Source organism: Aythya fuligula, chromosome 2 (assembly GCF_009819795.1).
Source record: "Aythya fuligula isolate bAytFul2 chromosome 2, bAytFul2.pri, whole genome shotgun sequence".
In the NCBI taxonomy this organism is placed as follows: domain Eukaryota; kingdom Metazoa; phylum Chordata; class Aves; order Anseriformes; family Anatidae; genus Aythya; species Aythya fuligula.
The window spans coordinates 84,769,665-84,791,566 of record NC_045560.1 but is presented as its reverse complement, the minus strand read 5'-3'; the positions used below and the strand labels follow the sequence as shown (position 1 = coordinate 84,791,566).

Sequence of the window (21,902 nt, the reverse complement as noted above, 5' to 3'; positions counted from 1 at the left end):
TTTATTTTTATTGGGAGAAACAGAAAACAAAGCATACTTAAAGTATCTGTCTCTTGACTTAAAACAAGTTCTATATCACAGAAGAATGAACTTGAACTTCTTTCTTAAACTTGCTGTAAATTTACCCACGCCTACCCAGCTCCTCACATTTTTCATTGGTGCTCTCATTAGTCACAAAGTCATGGCCTCAGCAGTCAGCCTACAGCTCTCAAGGTAAAGGAGATGCAGTCACAGCAATTGCCCTTCCCTGGTTCCTTGGCCTGCTTTTACAATCTGCTTTAACCTCCAAAGTTTCAAGGTCTAAAAAACCAAGCCTGCATTCCTGTTTTCTTTGCCCAGTCAAAGCTTCCCCAACTAGAAGCACATACTTCTGCATTCTTTTGTGTATGCATATGTCTTTTACTGGGATAATTAAAGGGAATTTGGGTTCTGACTGTCTGTGCCCTCAGGGAAGAGACAGTAACATCTGCTGCAATGACTATTTATTTCTTATTTTTCTGTACAAGGGGTTTGAATTGTTTATGTTTCATTGTTCAAACACACACATTGCATACAAATGCAAGGAATAAGAGAGAAAAGATTGAACTCCCACCTAGATAAAAGCAGTTTCAGTGCTACAAGCGCAGGTTTTATACGCTTAGGATCACTTGAGAGTTCTACAGAAATTACACAGTGATGTGGTATCAGCCACGATATCCAGTTAAGAAACTTTTTCTTTTTTTTTTTCTCTCTCTCATAGAGAGAGACAGTATGAAACTAGAGGGGAGAAGAACAATAGAACCTACTTTGCAAAGTTATGCTAGCCAGCTGGCCGAGATATCATTAACCATACTCTTCCCACTTCTAAGAAATCAAACCCTTGACTTAAACATGGAGCACCTGATGTTATGTTTTTAAATCACACAGTATCAGTCATCTGAGGATAGCATTGTATTTAAAAATAATAACTAGGTGTGCTTCAAAACTGTTTGAGTTTCCAAGAACCGTGCTTAAAAACTTTCTGTTGCCTGATCTTCAGCACCTTTTTTGAAAAACAATTGTGAAGTAACTTACAGACTGTTGTATAAGCCATAAACTGAAATAAGGATTTTCAAACCTAACCCACTTTAAAGCAAAAAGCCTACTAATCTTTACTAACTGTCCAAACTAGGAACCATAAAAAACATCATGCTGCAGACAACAATTAAGAAAAAAAAAATAAGGAAAAAGGAGATGGGAAGAGTCAATAATGAAGCGATTGTGGTCCAAGGGCTCAGTTCTGGGTATTTCTCCATGATGCCTTTAAATACAATGCCAACTTAAATTTCCCTACTTTCAGATTGCATTGAACTGTCATTCTAATTGTTTCATCATTGCACACATCTGTTCTTAATATTTTGCAATGAAATATTCATAAATACCAGCCTGAATGACATCACCTTGAGATAAACTCAAGCCCACTGCTTTAGAAACACAGTAGGGATTGCAACCTACCCTCTCACTGTTTAGATGCTCTGCTATCTCAGCTCTTGGGAAACTGCTATTCTCACCATAATCATTAAACTTTTTTCATTTTGTGAAGCTGTCAGAAGCAGATTTAGCAACTGCCCCTCTTCTTGAATTGTTTATGCACCTGGCTGCATAACAGAGAGGAGCTCAGGGCAGTGTTAGAGAAAACAAACACAATGGAAAGGATTTCCAGAAAAAGGCACCTACAGAACCATAAGACTGGTGTTAGCTGCCATGTTTGTAAGGGCAACGAAGGTGTCACCTCCACTTAGTTCACAGCTAGGATGAGTTCTTCTGCATAACAATAAAATGCTTAACATGTATTTAAGAGAGAAGCTTTGGTAGGTATCAGAGATCTGAGGGATCACAGGAAGCTACTAAAGCCAATTTACTATAGTAGACTATATGTGTTGGAATGGTTTATGGGTTGTATCACTTCAACCAAGTGAGTGAAGAGTCTTATCTGTAAAAACAAACAAATTGTCAAGCAAAGGATGTGGTATCCAGGCCAGAAAAATAAATCACATACAAACTGTATTTTAAAAAGCAACAGATGTAAGACTAAAGCTGACAAGAAGCCTGTCATCAGATTAGAGGTAGATTCAAACAGAAATGGGATAACATTCAGGTAAGGAGTCACAAGAATACAGCATAAAACAAAGTATATTGTTAATTAAAACTGCTGATGAAAAGTTTCAGAGAGTTTCAGAAAATTTTCACGAAATTAAAATAACGGGAATAGACTTGGGGGAAAAGAACAAATGCAGGAGAAGACAAAGAGGGAGAGAATGCCTCAGTGAAACACACAAGTGTTATTATCCTGTACTGCACTTAAGTTTCTTCTGCTTTAATATCCTGTTTGCAACAGCTGCTAGCTTAAGATGGCCTAGAAGAAAAAAAAAAAAGAAAAAAAAAAGAAAAAAAAAAGTGTAAGAAATCTAATGTAGACAGTACTGGTATTATCAAATCTTAACATTATGTCTCAATCCAAAGTCCCAAAGTCTAAAAGTGAGAGATAGTCTAAGCCTGAATCACATAAGAGCAGAAAATCAGGAGGAAAGAGTACAGAAAGCTAATCAAAGCAAGAGATCTGAAATAAAAAAATGATGAGAAGGGCGTGAGAAACCTCTGTAGGATTCTCAGGAGAAAGAAAAAAAAAAAAAAAAAAACACATCAGTGAATGAAGGAGGATGAACCAAGGGAGACACTTTTGCCCACTTTACACTGTCAGCCACCCTGCAGGTAGGCTGATCCACACTTCAGTGTAGGGACTCATTCAGCAGTGTAGGTGGAGATGAGCACATTACCAAAATAAGGAATATTTTCTGAGCTGTTAAAACCATGCCATGTAACTCTGCTGTGTTTTGACATGTGGAAATTCTACTTGCTGCATCTGTCCTTCCCCATACTAGTGAGAGATCTGTTCATCACTAGGGCAGTTCTGCTAGTCAGCACTCCAGGCAGACATAAACCAGTAATTTCACACCTCAGCCAGCACAGAGTCCACACACTCTTCCCAGTGAGTGCAGCTCCTCGTTCCAGTTACCAGCACTGGTCCCGCTGCTGCCTGCCTTCCCATGAGTGATACGGAGAGACTGACCTCATGCAACATCAAACATCCTTGGTCATGCCCTTTCTTCAGAGGGGATCAAACTTCCACATTTTAACAATTAAAACCTGGTTTTGGCTTTTGGTCACAGAATTTATTTTGGAGGATATCAAGTTGTATGACTATTGGAAAACAGCATTTGGCCTTAACGGGGAGTTTCTCACACACACACACAAAGATCAATTTTTATTTATTTAGTTACTGCAGGGAAGAGAAGTATAAAGCCAAAAACCTGGTTACTATAATGCCATATTACTTTTCTGGAAAACACCTGTTTCAATTAGCAAAACTATTTCTAGGACTGAAGGTCCTGCAATGACACACTAATGGTGGCATGCTACAGCACTAAACTTCTTTAATTACATTGCTATAACATAATACAGTTTCTTGATTTTATAAATTCTGCCCAAGACCCAAGACTACAGCTTGTAAAGTGTTTTCAAGTCTGAAAATGCTTTATGTCAAAAAAAAAAAAAAAAAAAAAAAGCAACAAAAGAAGACATACTGTAACATGAAGGGCAAAGGGGACAAAGCCTGATAATCTTGGTAAGACCTTGGAGCTAGGACTTCAGACTGGAATACACACCCCACCCCTACTATAAAAACAGCAACAACGAAAAAGCCTTCAAGCCAAAACAAAAATGTGACCAGCAAGAAAAATACAAGCCCACAAAACATAGAATAGTAATTCTCTTTGTTAAAAATAATGACAATAAAAAAATGCTAAAAGGCACTGTCAAATTATAAAGGTATCTGTCATTATTATTAAGTACCTCAATCACTACTCTATAGATCTAGTTGTGAATTGATCTTCTAATCCTCAGAAATGGTAGAGAAGAACTGCTTCTTTGTCCAGAAGAAACAAAACCTTTGTCCATCATAACAAAACCTGAAGTGAGTACTGTTAGTGGCAAGACAAGCTTATGACACGTCAAAGTATGGTCTCACCTGAATATGACAAATTGCCATGTAACAAATGAATATCTACCATGTTCAGCCATGCAAACAAAATCAGTCACTATTCAGCATCCTATGATCCTGTCAAAAGCAAGAGAACAGTACCACAGAAATGAGGTAAGAAAAAGCATGTGAAAAAAATCACTTTGAAGAAGCACTGACTGTTCTCCTTCTTCCACATGCTCTGTCAAATAAACATAGAGTATGTCTGAAAGTTTATTTAAGAAATTAGGTATGTGATTTTGCTCTTCTTTTTCCCTCCTCCTTTCCCTAGGAGGAAGAAAAAATAGTATAAAAAAAAAAAAGTTTGAAATGTTTTCCCTCCATACCACTAGGATTCCTGGTAATAGAAGAGCTGCAGGCAAGTTCCAAGTCAGGCCAGGGTTTCCTCAGATCTTGCAGCTGCTGCAATAGCTAACAGAAGGCTACATTTGGTGACAAGCAGTAAGGGCAGCAGGGGCCTCAAAGTTTAAGAGAGGTCCCATAAAGTAGCCAGATCCTGAGGGAACTAGCTGATGCAGTTGATGTAGATGCCAAGCCACTCTCCATCATATTTGAAAAGTCACAGCAGTCAGGCAAAATCTCTAGTGTCTGGAAAAATGGAAACATCACTCCCATCTTTAAAAATGGTAGAAAGGGAGATTTTGGGAACTACAGACCAGTAAGCCTTGCATCTGTGCCTGGGATGATCATGGAACAGATCCTCCTGGAAGCAATATCAAGGCACATGCAGGGTAAGGAAGTGATCCGAGACAGCCAGCATAGCTTCATCAAGGGTAAATCATGCCACCAGTCTGGTGGCCTTCTATGATGGGGTGATCAGGGAACACTGACTGATGTCATCTACCTGGACTTTCCTTAAGGCCTTTGACATGGTTCCACACAACACATTTATCTCTAAATTGGAAAAGTATGGATTTGAAGTGTCTACTCTTTTGTGGATAAGGAATTGACTGGATGGTTGAAGCCAGAGAGTTGCAGTTGATGGGCCTATGTCCAGGTGGAGGCTTGTTGATGAGTGGTGTCCCTCAGGGGTCCAGCTAGGGACTAGTTCTGTTTAGTATCTTTATCAGTGACACAACCAATGGGATCGAGAGCACCCTCAGCAAGTTTGCAGATGACGCCAAGCTGAGTTTAGTTGATATAACAGGATGGGATGCCATCCAAAGGGACTTGGACAAGCTCGAGAAGTGGGCCTATGTGAACCTAATGAGGTTCAGCAAGTCCAAGCGCAAGGTTCTACACCCAGGTCAGGGCAATCCCAGACACAAGGATCTCACTCATTAAGAGTAGTCCTCTCTGCACCAATAGCAGTCCCTGAGAAGGACTTGGGGATGAAAGGCTCAACACATGCCAGCAGTGCACACTTGCAGCCCAGATCCTGGGCAGAGTCCAGCAGGTTGAGGGAGGTGGTTGTCTCCCTCTGCTCTGCCCTCATGAGGCCCCACATAAGTGTTGCATCCAGTACTCCTCATCTTTCTGGTACAAGAAGGACATGGACCTATATTAGGGTGGGCCCAGAGGAGGGCCACAAGGATGATCAAGGGGCTGGAGCATCTCTACTCTGAAGAAAGGGAGAGAGAGCTGGGGCTGTTCAGCATGAACAGAAGGCACCAGAGAAATCTCACTGCAGCCTTTCAGTACCTAAGGGAGGCCTACAAAAAAGATGGAGAGTGACTTTTTACACAGACAGATAGTGATAGCATGACGAGGAGTGGTTTTCAACAAAAAAAAGGGTACATTTAGATTAGCTGTTAATAGGAAATTATTTATTCAGAGGGCGATAAGGTACTGATACAGGTTGCCCGGAGAAGCTGTGGATGCCCCATCTCTGGAAGTGTTTGAGACCAGGTTGCATGGGGCCCAGGGGAACCCGGTCTAGTGGGAGGTGGCCCTATCCACGACCGGGGTGTTGGAACCAGGTGATCTTTAATGCTGCTTTCAAACCAAGCCATCCTCCAATTCTATGATATGCTTCATTAAAGCCTTTTCCAAGGGGGTGAGATCAGTAGAATATTCATGCTGACAACTTATCTATAGAAGGGATAGAGTATTCCTTAAACGTCTTCTGGAAAATATACTGTCTGGTGGGGGAAAAAAAAAAAAGGCAATATTGTTTCATCAGCTCTTTAAACACATTGAAACTTCTAGAAGATTATAGAAGTCCACCTTAGGAGCTTTATTTCTTGATCACTGATGTGTTCCTTCAATACATTCCATGTTGGAACCTATCTTTTACAACCTTTATGTAAAAACACCCATCTCCACTAAAAATACGTATCTTTGAAAAAAAAATAAAAATAAATAAACCCATAGATTTTAATTCCCTTTGCCCACTTTGTATAGATAGTGGAATTTGTCAGGAGCCTGTCACTTATTCTGCTGTTTTGCTAAAGATCAGGAAATTTCATATACTCCCAACATCCACATTTGAGCAAAAGGAAAGAAAACAGCCATAGAAAGGCTACTTGGCATGTTATGTGCAGCTTACTAGCCCTTCTAGTCATAGCTGTTTTCTAGTTATCAGAAAGTTAAAAATAAAAGTTATCTGGTATTCAATACTTTGAGAGGTTCAGTCACTATCATAACCTGTTTCTTTATGGGGTAACAAAGATACAGGGTGATTTAGGCAAATAGTAAAGGGATAGTAGATTTCAAACTTATTTTTTGAATTAATTGTAAGCAGTTGAAAGTTGCCATTTGCTAGTGGGTGCTTAGTCTCCTGTGTAAAAATAAAGGCAGACCTGATTCTATTAAATATACGTGTGTATATATACACACACACACATATATATATACAGCTGAAGGAAGAATTATTTTCCTCCTTAAGAGGGGCTGGTTTTTGAGAGGGTCATACAATCTCATAGTCCTATCATCTTGACAAACCAAAGTTGTGATATCAACTAGCAATCAACTCTTCTTCACTGATGAATCACCCTTATTTAAAGGAAAACCTAAAAGATGGAAAGCAGTACACTTCAATCCCACTGCTGAAACTGGAAGGAGGTCTTTAAAGTGTGTTTTTGAATACCAGTGGAAAAAGAAGAAAAGAGCAATAAAATCTGAGCAGCTTAGTAGACTATTATTAGTTTAAACAGTAGCTTGCAACAAGATTAGGGGAAAGAGAAGAGAGTACAAATAAAAAACAAGTTCATACAGCATGCATCTTTTTTTATTCAGCCCACAAGTTATTTCCTCTTGGCACATGTTAAGTGTGTCTGCTCCACACACAAACCACATGATAAAAGGAGCAAAGATGTACTGAATCTGTATTACTGAGACAAACACCAAGTGAGGGAATTCTGTGGTGGTTAGACAATAAGGTTAAGAAAATATATTTCTTAGGATTCCCAAATGAAGAAATCAAAAAATAACTATGCTACTTTTCTTTTCTGGTTAACCTCAAGTAGAAACGAAGGGTTTACTTTCATTTCTTTTATGGACTGAGACATGTTATTTTTAAGTGTGTTTATTTAACAGATAAGCTCTTTATAGCACAGCATGTATTTAAAATATCACTAAACACAGCTTCTAAAATTGTCAAATGATTTTTTTTTTTTTTTTTGCTGAGACAGCACTACTTTATAGAGGTATAAAAGAATTAGATTTACCCTAGAGTAGATATCTTAGCTGTACACTGAACATCAATTAAGTCAAGTTTACAACTGTACATTATTCCTAAAGAAAAAAAAAAAAAAAAAAAAAAGCCTACATCAGCTAGCTTTTGTCTCATGCCAGTGCCATGCTACATACATGTATATGCATGAGAGAGTATGAAGAGATGGCTGCATGAAGCTGTAAATATAAATATTCCTCCACGTCCAGCCAGTGGATGTGGTGACCACATCTCTGATTCATCAGTGGAGGAGTCTTAAGTCAAGGACTGCTGTCAGGTTTATGCAAAATAACCTATGCTAAATCACCCCACCCATTTAAACTGCACGAAGCAACCCAGTTAAGTTTGCCTGAAATAAAATATGAGGCAGACAAGCAAGGGCTGCAATCTGAGAGAAAAGACACAGCCAAGCAATTCAGATACTCCCTTTAGGTCTACCTAACAGAAAGGGTCTGTCTACAACACAAGTCTCCAGTTGAGTGTGCAAATTTTGGCAGGTTGGACAATTTCAAAGTTCCACATGCTGGAGATGGGAGCAACACAGCACAAAACTGTAACTACTTTTACAGATTGTGTTTTGTTGTTGTTGTTATTTTGTTTTGTTTTTGTTTGCTTGATTTTGTTTTTAAATCTGTAATAAAATATAAACTCTATCTGCTATAGTTTCCCTAAAGTGGGTAGTTACGTGCTTTGAAACCTATGGAAATATTTAGACAAACTTCAGTCTATGCAACTGGTTTTCTTTGTTTTTGTATAAGAATAGTTAAACTCTTATAAACAGCCATTGATTTTCACAGGCATTTTATTTTTCTAAACACCATTTGCCTATGATTTACTCCTCAACGTTCCTACCCACAGGAAATGTGATTTCCACAACCATCATTATTTAGGCTAAACTATATTAAGAAGGTGTGTTTTTCCAATAAAAAGTAAGAAAAACTTGGTTACCAATAAACCTTAATATGCTTTACAAAGTTGGTATTTCATATCTCTGTGCACATGAAAGCATATCCAGATTAAAAAAATAATAAAAATAAAAATTTTAAGGCCTGATCTTTAAAGATTAGCTTATTTTAGGCCTTTTTTTTTTTTTCTGTCAAAACTTTTATTACAAACATAAGTATACTTATTCACACATTTGAAATATATAAACTTATGCACAGACCAATGCACTCTTGGTCTTTGTATGTCCATTCTATCACCTGCATTTTTTTTTCCTTGCACCCAAACCTACAAGTTGCACAGGATTTGCAACCTCTTGCCTCTAATATCTTTATGAGATTTATGTTAGCATAGCTGATGAATCGTTAGCACATACATGTAAAATATGCAAGCAGAACTAAGGGAAAAAAGAACATCAGACTAGCACATTTGCACATCTAGAGGCAGACTCCTCCTTGAAGAGAAAGGGACTTAGGAGGGACTATGCATCACCACAGATACCCCCAACTACATAACACACTGGACTGCACACTACAGGGCTGATCCTCTCGATCCATCCTTGTTTTTATTAGACATCTGCTTTTATATAAATCTAATCACTGCAATAGCCCTGACTAACTTTAATAAGAAAAGGAAATTTCCAGCTTCCAAGTAAAACACAAAATGCCTTCTTCTAGTCTAGGAAAGCCCTAGGGCAGCAAATTTTAAAGTTGAAACAATTTTAATTCTCAAATAGGCTTTCTTAGTTGTTCAAGTTTCTGGGAGGAAGAAAAAGTACATTATACATTCATAACATGAATTATGCAGATAAACAAATTACACTGATTATTACCACTATGTATGAGAAACAGATGCAATGGAAGAGGGTTTTGGGTCATGACAAAAATAATTTGTATGTGCATATGCAAGATTTCTTTCCTTTTCTCTAACTGGCAAATTACATACTTGAGTAGAGGTTCTCAACTGGTATGTGGAATTCCTGCCATTTTAAATCAGAAGATATATCACAGACTTTCAGCTAAAAATATCTAGCTGAGAAAATCAATGATAGAAATAGTATGTGCCTCTCCACAGAAGGTAGCTTGACAGGACTATCACCTAAGTGTTTTTTGATGGGCAGTGCAGAAAGCAAGCAAGTTTTTGGAAGAGATATAGTCCCCTTCCATATTTCACCACAACAATTCTTGTGGACTAATTTATCTTTTTATTAGTATTTTGCAGCTGTTCATCATACACTACAGCAGATTCTCACTCCATTAGTTTTATTTAATAGCTTATACTCCATCTACCATGCCTCTCAAAGGAAGTCAAATAAAACACGGCATACCAAAAGTACAAAAAATAGCCTTAGTCAGGTATAAGTAAAAGAGTTGGTATTTCTGTAAAGTTAGTACTGGAGTTCACAATCTTTAAAGAACCTATCAACCAATAACAACAGTGCTCAGCCTTGGCTGATGTTGAGCATCGTGCACAGAATCTAGCTCTGGTGAATCTAATATTATAAGATGATTTTACAGAATAGGGTAACAATGTAGCAGTCTAATGAAAGGTTTCTTAGTGGTTAAGAATTGATTCCAGGATGCTGTATTGGTCCAGCAGCACTAATAACGTCAGCAGATACAAAGAGCATTTTCTGATATGCATTCATGAAGTCAGTAAATACAGCAGGGAGAATACAGAACACAAGAAGAGGGCTGGTTCAGTCATGTCAACTCCTACTATAGGATTCATTCACAGAGTAGTTCTTCTCACACACACACATATCTATTTCTTATTTTGATACCTCCAGGAAGTCCATTCCTAATATACTGCTTCAAAAGAAACCTCTCTTACTCATATTTTCCTTTGGTGCCTCATCTTTGGTTTTGCTAAACTAGCAACCCTGCAATTACTAGTCAACTGCTGCATGCCCACACTAGCTATGTTACCTAGCCATCACATACTGTATAATGCATTGAACATACATTTCCACGTATAATTTCAACCATGTACTGATGGCTCCCTACAGATTATTTTGGTGATTATGAGCTACATCTTATTACACTATTTCAAGTGAATGAAAACTTTTTTCAATATATGCCAGTTCTTAAAAGCTAAAATACATCATGGATACATACTGATTAATATTTCTACAATGAAGGTCAAAAGAGAGTCTTGCATTGAAAATCTTACCAAATCTCATGTTAACAATATGAAAATAAATATGAAAATAAATGTTTCTACATAGCAGCATTTCCCACGTTTATTTACAGCAAAACTAAATTATTCAGCACAATCACAGTGATGTTGTCTTTGGCTGCATCAGAAGATGCCACTGAAACAAGAAGATAGCAGGTCTCTGTCCCCAGCCAGCCTTCACACAGATAACTTAAAACTAGAAGGACATAACTGCCCTTCTATTAAATATGATGGAGAACAGCAACAATCTAAAAGGCAGGAAAAGACTAGATTCAAGCTACTCTCCTGTATGCAGGCTGAAATTTATGGACAGAATCAGGCTCACATCAATGCATTTTTATTCAACTTCTAACATGTAACTCTACTAATGAGTCTAAATTATTTGCTTTTACAGCTCTGTACACAACAAATGTACATAAAACAATCCTTCAGTTTGTGAAATAAAGCAGCCAAGTGTTGGATTTTTAAATGTGCTTCTTTAATTTACAACTTTGTTTATGTCTGTTATAATAAAATTTCATTTAATTTTTCAAATCTAATTTACACATACTATATGAATACTAAGAAAGTCCACATACGTCAGACTAAATCATACTACTTAGTCCATCAATAAATGAGAGATAAAGGTCCTTCCTTCACCACAGACTGATGGTTTACAATCCTCACGTAAAAACTATGACCAATTTAGTTTACTCTCCAATATATTGGAGAAAGGGACATCTGACCATTTTCTTATCAAACCGTTAAAATGCCAGAGCAACATGTTTTGCCGAGAAAGCATTTATGTTATTTTCTATAACCTTATAGAAGAAATGGAAACAAACTTTTTTTTTTCAATTAGAATTAAATAAATCCTAATTCATTGAAATAAACATAAAAAACGCACGCACGCTTTCTTAGTGAAACAGGAGGAATGCAACAGGTGATGTAATACATCCAAATCTCCACATCCTCCCAGCTGAGTAGTATTTGGAATTTCTTTTAAATTGCAACACTAATAGAAAAAATCAGTTCAAATTATAAAAAAAAAAAAATCAATTTATTTATTTATTTTTAATAGACAGTGTCCTCCAAGTGTTTTTTGTTTTGTTCCAACTATTCCTCAGCAGTCCATCCCAACACACAGGAAGACAACCACATGTATTAAGAGACTGGCTTGGCTAAGCTGGGTGCTCATGATGGGGCTCCAATGCAAAAAGGCAGTATGTATTAGGTGGAAACAGGGACAAAGTGACCAAGGAGGAATTTAGAAACACTGCACAGACACTTAAGAACCATTTCATGTTGACCAAAGTTCAATGGGAGTTCAGACTTGCAAAGAATGTCAAGGGCAACAAAAAGAGCTTCTGCTGCTACAATAATAATCAAAGGTCAAACAGGGAAAATACAAGTCAGTTGCTGAACTTGGGCAGGTGATCGGTGCCAGCAGACACAGATGAAAATGAGGTGCTCTATACTCCTGCTTCAGTCATCATCAGTGAGGTCTCACTGGCCACTGTATTTAGCGAAGGAGTTCAAGAACTACCAGTGGTAGACACAGTCTGAATAAGGAACAACTTGCAAGATCTCAGCCCATATAAATCCAGGGGATCAGACAAGCTGCATCCATGGACAATGAGATAGTTGGGCACTGTTCATCTATGAAAAGTCATAGAGAGGAAGAAACATTCCCAGTGACTGCAGGGAAACAAATGTGGGAACTACAAGCCAGTCGGCCTCTCTTCGGTTTCTGTGAAAGTCACACTGTTAGTCCCCTTGACTTTTATGGACATGGAGGAGAAGGTGGCAACTGAGAACAGTCAACATGGGTTTCCCAAAACTAAGTAAATTCCTGACCAACGTGATTGCTTTCTATAATAAAAGGACTGGTTTTGTTGATGAGAGCAGTGGATTTCATCTATCTCAAGTCTTTCTGTCTCACTGCAAGTTTGGATGTTATGGTCTGCCTCTACAAACAGAGAATCAGATGGATAAAAAGCCAAGTAGATGATCAAACACAGAGAGTAAATGTTTCATGGGACTTACTCCACCATGAAGCCAGTGCAACAAGTAGAATATCACAAAGATTCATCCTGGAACCTGTTCTGTTTAACATCTTAATTAGTGGCTAAGGGGGACCACCAGACCACATGCTGTTAAGTTTGTAGATAACACAAAATTCATTGATAAGCTTGAGAGTAGGGCTGTCATCCAAAGGGACCTAGATGGGTTGGAGGAATGGACCAAGAGCAGTCTCAGGAAATTCAGCACGCACACAGAGTCCTGCACCTGGAAAGGAACAACCCCACAGCACAGGCTGAGGACTGACTGATGTCTTGGCAGCCAACAAACTGAACGCAATCCAGCAACATGCCTTCAGAGTAAAGAAGGCCAACAGCATCCTGAGCTGTATTACCAGGAGTATAGCCTGCTCAAAGGAACAAGATCAAGGAAAGGGATTACTGAATCACACTAGAAGCATCTGAAATATTGCATCCAGTGTTGGAGCTTCCAATACAAAAGAGTGTTGTTAGGAGAGCCAACGAGATGGCCAAGGACCTAAACAACATGAGCTACCAGTAAACTCTTGGGGAAATGTGCTTTGTTCAGTCTAGAGAAGAGAATGTTTTTAGGGTGACCTCATAGCAGTTTCCAACACCTAAAAGGTGATTATCAGGAAGATGGAACCAGGATCTTGGCAGCGGTGCACAGTGGATGATGTCCTGTTTCAGCTGGGACAGAGTTAATTTTCTTCATTGTGGCTGGTATGGTGTCACATTTTGGATTTAGGAGAAAAATATTTTTGATAATTCACTAACATTTTAGTTATCACAGAGCATTACTTACACTAAGTCTTACACTACTCTTCAACTTTTCATGTTGCCCTGGCAGTGAGGAGACTGAGGGTATGCAAGAAGCTAGGAGGGGAGAGAAACAGGACAGGTAACCCAGACTGGCCAAAGGGATGTCTCATACTATATGGCATCACACTGAACAATAAAACATAGGGTAAGTTGGCCTTGGGGTGGCTGCCGCTACTCAGGGGCTGGCTGAGCATCAATTAGCAGGTACTAAGCAATTGGATTGTGCATTACTTGCTTATTTTCCCTTCATCTTTTCTGTCCTATTAAACTGTCTTTATCTCTACCCACAAGGAGGGATTGGGGGAATAAGCAAGTTACTGTGTGTTACTTAGCTGCCTGCAGGGTTAAACCACAATAAAGAGAAGAGACAATGGGCTTAAGCTGAAATAAGAGAGGTTCACACTAGATATATGGAAGTAAGTTACCATTGAGGATAGTCAGGCTCTGCATAGGACTGCCCAGAGAGGTTGTACTGTCTGTGCCCTAGCAGGTTTTCAGGGCCAGGCTGGATGAAGCCCTGAGCAGTCTTGTCTGATCTCATAGCTAGCTCTGCTTCGAACAAGAGGTTGACCTCCTGACTTCCCCTTCCAACCTGAACTATATTGTGACCCTAACTTTACTTTAATCACAGAGGAAAATGAGTCACCCACCTTCAACTGAAATATTTAGCACAAAGTTGTGAACAAACTTTTCAAACTTAGTTGTATTCAACCTATATGAATACAGGATGAAGAGATTACGTTAGGTGGTTTTTTGTTTTTGTTTTTTTGTTTTGTTTTAAGAAAGGAGAAGGTACTTCTTTGCTCTTACTCTTTACCTTTGTATGTAATCACTGGGTGTTCAGCTCTGTGGCAGTGGATATCTTCTGCTGCAGGCTCCAGTATTCCTAATACCCCAAATCCTGCCAACAGCACTGTAAGGAGGCAGCTTCCTTTCATGGTGGTCATGCTGTCCTCCACAGCAGTCAGTTCTTTCAACCAGCCACTCTCCTTGAACTCATGTGGGAAAAGCACCTGGAAAATTTGAAGAAATTTACTCAAGGACATAAGCAAATAAAAAAAGTTAAGCAATTCTTGATGTTTAAAACAATGACAACAACAAAATCATTTTCTGTCTGTTTAGGTTTTGACTCCATGATAGTACTCAAACAGCTGCTCCTATAAATATTTTATAAAGTTATCATCAATTACACAGTTCAGGAGTATTTTTTTCTTTTATCATCCAGAAGCATTCAAAAACCGTTACTCATTCCCTCCCTCACCATTCCCCATCATTTTTTGAGACTGATGACAAGGTTACTTATTGCAAATTCAAATGCTGAAGACCTCTTTCTAATAAATCTAGAAACCAATCACCAAAGTAATTGACTTTCATTCATGACTAGAATAAAGTTGAAGTTTCATTTCCACATTTATTTTCTTGAAGTGGCCAATAACCAGACAACTTTTTTTTTTTTTCCTAGCAACAGAATACTCATGGTGTCATTGTTACTGTAGAACCAACCCAATTCATTCAGCTTTATCACATCAAACATTCCAAGCACTAACAACCTAATGGTGCAACTCAAAACACTTTTGCCACTGGCAGCTACACTAAGTCCAACAAGCTTGCTTGTTGATAGCACACACTCATGAGACATCATTGCCTTTTAGGGGAAGAAGGCTGGAGATTCAAGACAACTGCATTACAGCAGAAATGTCATTTTGCAAATTAATGGAGCCATTCAGGAAAAAAATAATCAGCAATATTGACTTCTAATACATTTTATCTCACTGAATTGCAGTGTGTTGTTTAATAAGGTGGAAATTTTCTATTTGTGTAAACACCCTAAATGCTTGAAACAAAGGGCTTTTAATTAATAGATGCTCCATAGTAAGACCAGTGTTTTAAAAGCTATGCTCAGAAAGCAGAATGGTTAGTAAATACAGTTTCCTAACATACTCTAGCACCAGCCGTCTTCCGATGAACTTCTCTACTCTTAGCACTTTATTTCTACTGCCTTTAGAAGCCTTCTGGCTATGACCTGGACACATCTAATCTTCATTAATTTAAAGTAAAGTAAATAGACCACAGACATAATACATCTAAGCAGTACATAAATTTAATAGTCGATTTTAGCTTCTCTGCTAAATTTGCTTATGTTTCAGAGAGGAAAAAAAAAGTGAGAGGGGTGATTCTAGCCAGTTAAATTCATATTCCTACCTTCCTAAGTAATATATCTTATGCTGCTATATTCCAATATGAATCTGTCCCTATAAATTGCCTGTGGCTCATCATCTCATAGATATTCTGCAAGCATAAAGCTCCTGTTCCAATGTTTCAGTAGTTCTGCAAGGATGACATTTCAAACATTTTGCACCATTCATATCCAAATTCATACAGTTTATGCGGGTAATATCATAGCTAATGGATATTACTAACTTATAGATAGCACAAATATATTACTACCAGGTGGTTCTAATTCAAGTTTCCATAAGATTATGTATGTGTATTTACAAAGCAAAGTGAAGGACAGATATCACATCACAAACTCAAGACTGTTTTTCTTGCTCTTGGTACAGCAGAACTATTCCAACATGTTTGCATGTATTGTGTTAAAGAAATTTTATTTCCTTTAACTTGTAAAGTCTCAGAAATACCCATAAATATGTGAATATAATGGAAATAAATTAAACAAGAACAAAATGAAATATTTCTACTGGAATCTCGGCCTTCTCTGGCTCCCTGGCTGTCAATGTTGTTTACATGTATAGTTACACAGTAGAAGAATTTGGGGGCAAAATAATTTTTCCCTAACCTAGATGTAAACTTTGTCTTGTTGTATGCATCTCACATTGTAAAAATGAAGGCAGGAAACACTCCTTTCCCTTAATTAGAATATCCAAAAACAAGGTTAGACTTTGAAGGAGACAGAAGAAAAACAGCAAATGTATTTCTGATTATGTATCTCAGAGAAAAAGTTAGGTTTCCTTCTACCTCAACCACTACCTGTTTAAGTTTACTAATCATATGTATTAATTCATTAATTTTATTTTATTTAAAAAATGCATTAGTTAATACATTTAAAGTAATTAATGCAAATCAAATACATTGTGGGTGACATCAAGTAAAAGCTTACTTGCAACTACACAGAAGAGAGTCTTCAGAGACCTGAATCGGACAAGAGAGCAGTAAACCAAGTTACCAGATGGAAAGCTCATCACAAACTCTCTTACAAGAAAAGGACAAGCTAAGGTAGCTGAGCAACTGGCAGGAACAGGAACTCACTACCCACCTCATTATGCTACAGTATGAAGAGATGGAGAAAGGAAAAGGACTCTAGAAACAACACCTAATATACTGCTAGAGGAATTTAAAGAATAGTAAGAAATAAACAAACATACACTCTGGCATACACTAACAGCATGAAAAGCCTTTTTCACAGAATTTGCAGGGATTATATTGCTCCCTGCTGCTCAGCCTCAAGTGAGGGCTTCCACATAACACAAGCTGTGTCTCTCTCTCTTTCTCCCTGAGATCCTGCCTGCAGGAAAGAGGCAGCAAAGGCAGCACCTGAACTTGTGGCAGCTCTGAAACAATGCAACAGGTTCAGAAGTCTTGAAGCAGGCAAAGCACTAGCCCCTTCTCTTTACTAAAAGTGTGACTGTTGTGCCAAGAAGTGGTGCTTAGCCTAGGGCATAAAAAAAACTCCAAGAGAAGCCTAAAGACAAAAAGTTCAGGTTAGTTTCCTTGATTTCTGTAGGCAAATCTCTCTTAACAATGAAATACAACAGTCAAGTCAAAATTCTTCAAAACTGATCAGGAATACTGACTATCTTTTAAATTATTGCTATGCATTTGTGAATTAGCACATTAGACCTGTATTATCTGCACAGTTTTTCCTAGCATGGATTTTTACATCCGACTTTAAACAAATTATATTTACAAACTCAGTACAATCCAAGGATTAAAAAAAAAAAAAATCACATCATAAAATTTATTGTAATCCCATATATTAATTTATTTTCTATATTTAAAGGGTCTTGTGCACTTTCTCTGTCTCCCTCTTTCACTTTTTTGGACACAGTTTGCCTAGACAAAATGTAAAAATCAATGAGGCCTATTACGTAAGGGTATTTTTTTATTATTATTATTTTTATTTTTATTTCTTTTTTTTTTTTTTTTTTTTTTTTTAGCAAAGTAGTATTTAGTTTATCCATCAGGATAAACCAATGGATATTTGAGGAGGAAAAAAACAGCTATTCAAAATCTGCTATTTCAATTGAGCCAACAAAAAGATACGTACTGCTAAAGAGAAAAAAAAAAAAAAAAGTGAATGCTAAGCATGCAAAGCCTGTAACTGCTGTGCTAGATAGAAGCAGATTCATTAGAGACTATTCCATCCAAACACCAAAGTCATATATTCAAAATACAACAATCAGGATGCCAATATTTCTAGATCAGTTAAAAACACCATGTTTGAATTATAATTTACCCCTAAATTATAAACTATGCTTTCTTTTATTTGACTCATAAGCTGACGTATAAAAAACAGAGTTGCCATGCAAACTGCAGCTGTCCAGTGTCAACGATGCTTTCAAATAATTATCTTTGTTGATTCTGCGTCAGTTTAACAGCAATTTCAGTGCATGACAAAGTGAACTTACGTCAATACAAGTATGTAAACAAACAAGTGTGGTGTGGTGAAAAGATGCCAGTTTCAGGACTGGGTCTGTGTACATGCACCCACAAGCAGGTCTAGCATTTCTTTACATGCACACCAGTGCTCTTGCAGACACTGCTCACGTACCTTGCTGCAGGCGATCCATTTCACTTTTCCTGTCTGCTTTGCTCCACTTCTTAGGTTGTAGAACAGATAAAGTTTGATCAAATTTTACTCATACTAAATAACTGCTCTGGACAACATACACCTTGTAGATAAGCATCAACCAGAAGAAAAAAAAAAAAAAAAGTACTTAATGACGCAGACCATACACTAATACACAGACTAATGCACTGCTGCACTGGAATAGAATGATGAATGCAAACAATCATGTTCTCCTATATTATCAGTGTATGCACTTGAAATAATTATTGGTAGTTGTTTTTAATCTTCAATCATGCCAGTTTTACTAAAAATTCTGAGTTTGTCTACTGTAGTGTTAGTGGTATGTTTTTTGCCAGTCATTTGAAGAGCTGAATATTTTCTTACTGCTACTAGGGGGGATTGCTGTTTTCTCTTTAGCAAGAAAAAGCCCCCACCGTTGTGTGTTGTTAGTAAACACACAGAAAAATCCTGAAATGGTATCAGCAGCCACATGGTCATAAAACTGGAATATGTGAACCCCCCTAGGATGTTGCTCAGTGCCTTTTTTTTTTTTTTTTCCCTGTAATGGCTTTTGATTTCATAAGCCAAATTCCCCAAATTCATATAAACCATTTGAGAAGGTTATATTAATATATTAAATATATATATATTAAATAAAAAAAAAAAGAAAAGAAAAGGCTTTATAACCTCACCTACCTAGCAAATGCATTTCAAAAAGGGAATAGGAGAGGGTAAGAGCTATAGAGAGGATGATGGCTCCCTAAATCCAGAGCTTTCCAGCAAGACAATCTTACTTACAGTACGTGGGGTGGCTACCAAAAACATCTAACTAAATTCTCAGATGTCTGTGCTTTCAATTGCCAGTGCTGGCAACAGTACTGGTGTCACCCAGAAGGGAGCATGTGGGGGGCACCAAGTGGGCCACATCTGTCTGGAACAACAGTGCTCCACTCTCTTCCAATGAGAAATGCCAGAATCTTTTCTACAAAACATTCATATTTCACTTGTTCCACAAATGAACCGAGACTTTTTTCTAATCATCCATCTCCTAATAATACATAGACATGCTGAATATCAAAACTAATTTAAATCTTGTTTACAAAAAAAAAAAAAAAAAAAAAACAAGTTGTTTCTACTATAGTGATTAATCCTGTGGTTCCTGTCAAATGCACAAATAAAAGCTATACCTCTTTGTGGTATAATTACTTAGAGATAAATCCCTTATTTTAAATAGCTTTAGAAAAACAATTTGTGTATCTCTCATATACACAATTAGATTAGAGCAATAGCTCAAAGATCACCTCATTAAACATCAAGATGAAACTGGAGGCTATATAGTTCTTCAGTGAAAAAAATTCAAGCATATACTACCGTGTCTCATCACTGGACCCAGCAATCCAGACTGTTTGCTATGCAACAGACTAAGTCCTTCTAATTTGTATTCTTATATAGTGAGACTCAGCTTCAATTAACAAACTGATTACCAAGTTACTTCAACTTTTTTTTTTTTTTCCTGAAATTGTTGCCATTCATTTCTGCAGTGGCATGAATTTTAAAATCTGCAAGAGGCAGTCACCCATCAGCTGTCATTGACTAACGCAGTCAAAAATCAATCCTTAAATTCATAGTGACATCCTGCCAAAAGCCTGCCAATATCTGTAGCTGATGGTGGCAACTCATTAAAGAAGAATCCACCATCAAAGCTAGTTCTCCAGCACAGCTCAAGTAGCTGAGATAACTGTGATTTACATGAAGGAAGCTTTCAAGAACAGTGGCCTGAATGAAGCAGGTCTGTAATGGCTCTCAGATCTCATTAATCATGCCCAAGGGCACATCTGCCTCTTCAGTGGGGCAGAGTGCTAGTGGATGGCAGGATCCTCGAGCAAGTGCCAACTCACCCAGTTGGTCCACACAGAACAGCATCATAGAGGTAAGAGTAAAGGCTGTCATATCAGCACAACATAGGCCCAAATTTCATCAAAAACCCAGCCCCCTCTCCCCTAATCCCCTTTTCAACCCTAGTTTTCTTCACCTTACAGCCAGCCTCCCAGAGCACCTGCCCCAGCACATTCCTTGGGATGTTCACTGAGCTGTGATTTTCAGTCTGGCAATTAAAAGTCAGTCTGTGGAGGAGGATGGAGGGATCCTCTTCCTCTGACAGAGTCTAAGAGCTAACACAGCTAACACAGCTTTTCCTTTACAAAATAACTTCAATGGAAAAATATATATATATATATAATATATAAATTTATATATATGAAATATATATATATGGTAATCACTGCTTGCAAATAAAGCTCTGAGAAGCAGAGAAAGTTGGAAGGAAAACCAGAGGAAGTTTAGCAGCCAAAGGGAAAAAGTGAGAGTAAAGTGAGAAAAAATGGGCCAGGAGAAGGCAGAAGCAGCAGTTAGTGCAGGAAAAGGAAATGCAGAGGTATAAACTGTAGCTGCTCAAGGATCTATGCACACTCCTTTACATTTCTTCTCCTTTCTGTCTCAGCTGATACTAATATTGGCAAACCACATGCATTTTCTTAGGGCACAAAAGATGGCCAACACCATCAATATGACATAACACAAACTGTTCTGTAGTAAGAAAGGGGAAAACATCTCTTACAAGCTCACTTAGTAGTACTATATGCACAAGTACCGTGAGTAACAGCAGTTCAGTAGACACTCCTTGCCACGTTATCCTGCTGATTTTGAATTTGCATTTTTATGCACAACTTTGCAAAGGGATGGGGCAGATCCACAGAAACAGGACCCACAGATGGCTGTTAAGTATCTGGGCACTCCCATGTGGCAGTGCCTGCTACTGGAACAGTATCTGTGGCAAGTCCCACTAGCAGCATGCCTGGTTCCCTCATCCTTCCCTAGCCACGTGCTGCTTGCTCCTGCCAGGGACCAGGTGCGGGGCTGGATCCGTCCAGATTCTGCAAAAGATCTGAGCTCAGCTCTGTACAACATTCAGTTTGCATTTTACTAATTTGTATTGCTATATGTTACACACAAGTCAGTATTTACACATTGTTTATGAAGTCTAGTGAAAAATGAACATGTCCAACTGTAAAACAAAGAAAAAGCCATTGCATCACTTTTTTTTTTTTTTTTTTCAAATTGTTGTACTATACATGTGTGAGTTGTGACCACAAGAAGAAACAGCATCCCAAATAGCCAGTCTGCTGTATTTTTTCCTGAATATTCCCTCACCCATCTATTAGGAAGCTCTACAGTTTGGAAAGCTCTCTGCTTGTTAAAGCTGAGTCAGCAAAGGCTTCAACATCAGCATTCTCGCATAGGCATTAACTGGAGTTTCTTGCAACTGTCATCCTTCACAAAACACGATATAATATTAAACTTCAGAAGTTTCTATCACTTTAGCCAGCAATGCTGTCCTTACAAAAATGCTTTCTAAATATCTCTGGCATGCTCCTGAGAGATAAAATATAATGCTGTGGGCTA

General features: G+C 37.9%; 1 protein-coding gene across 7 annotated transcripts in view; it reads right to left on the bottom strand.

Annotated features, from left to right (window-relative positions):
- SEMA5A (semaphorin 5A) overlaps positions 1–21,902 on the bottom strand; it is a 337,450-nt gene that overhangs the window by 220,489 nt on the left and 95,059 nt on the right. For all 7 annotated transcript variants that reach the window (XM_032180765.1, XM_032180761.1, XM_032180768.1 and 4 more), the window contains exon 3: positions 14,451–14,646. In XM_032180765.1, the coding sequence (XP_032036656.1) occupies positions 14,451–14,580 (130 nt within the window). In that variant the 5' untranslated portion in view covers positions 14,581–14,646. The remainder of the gene's footprint in view (positions 1–14,450; positions 14,647–21,902) is intronic.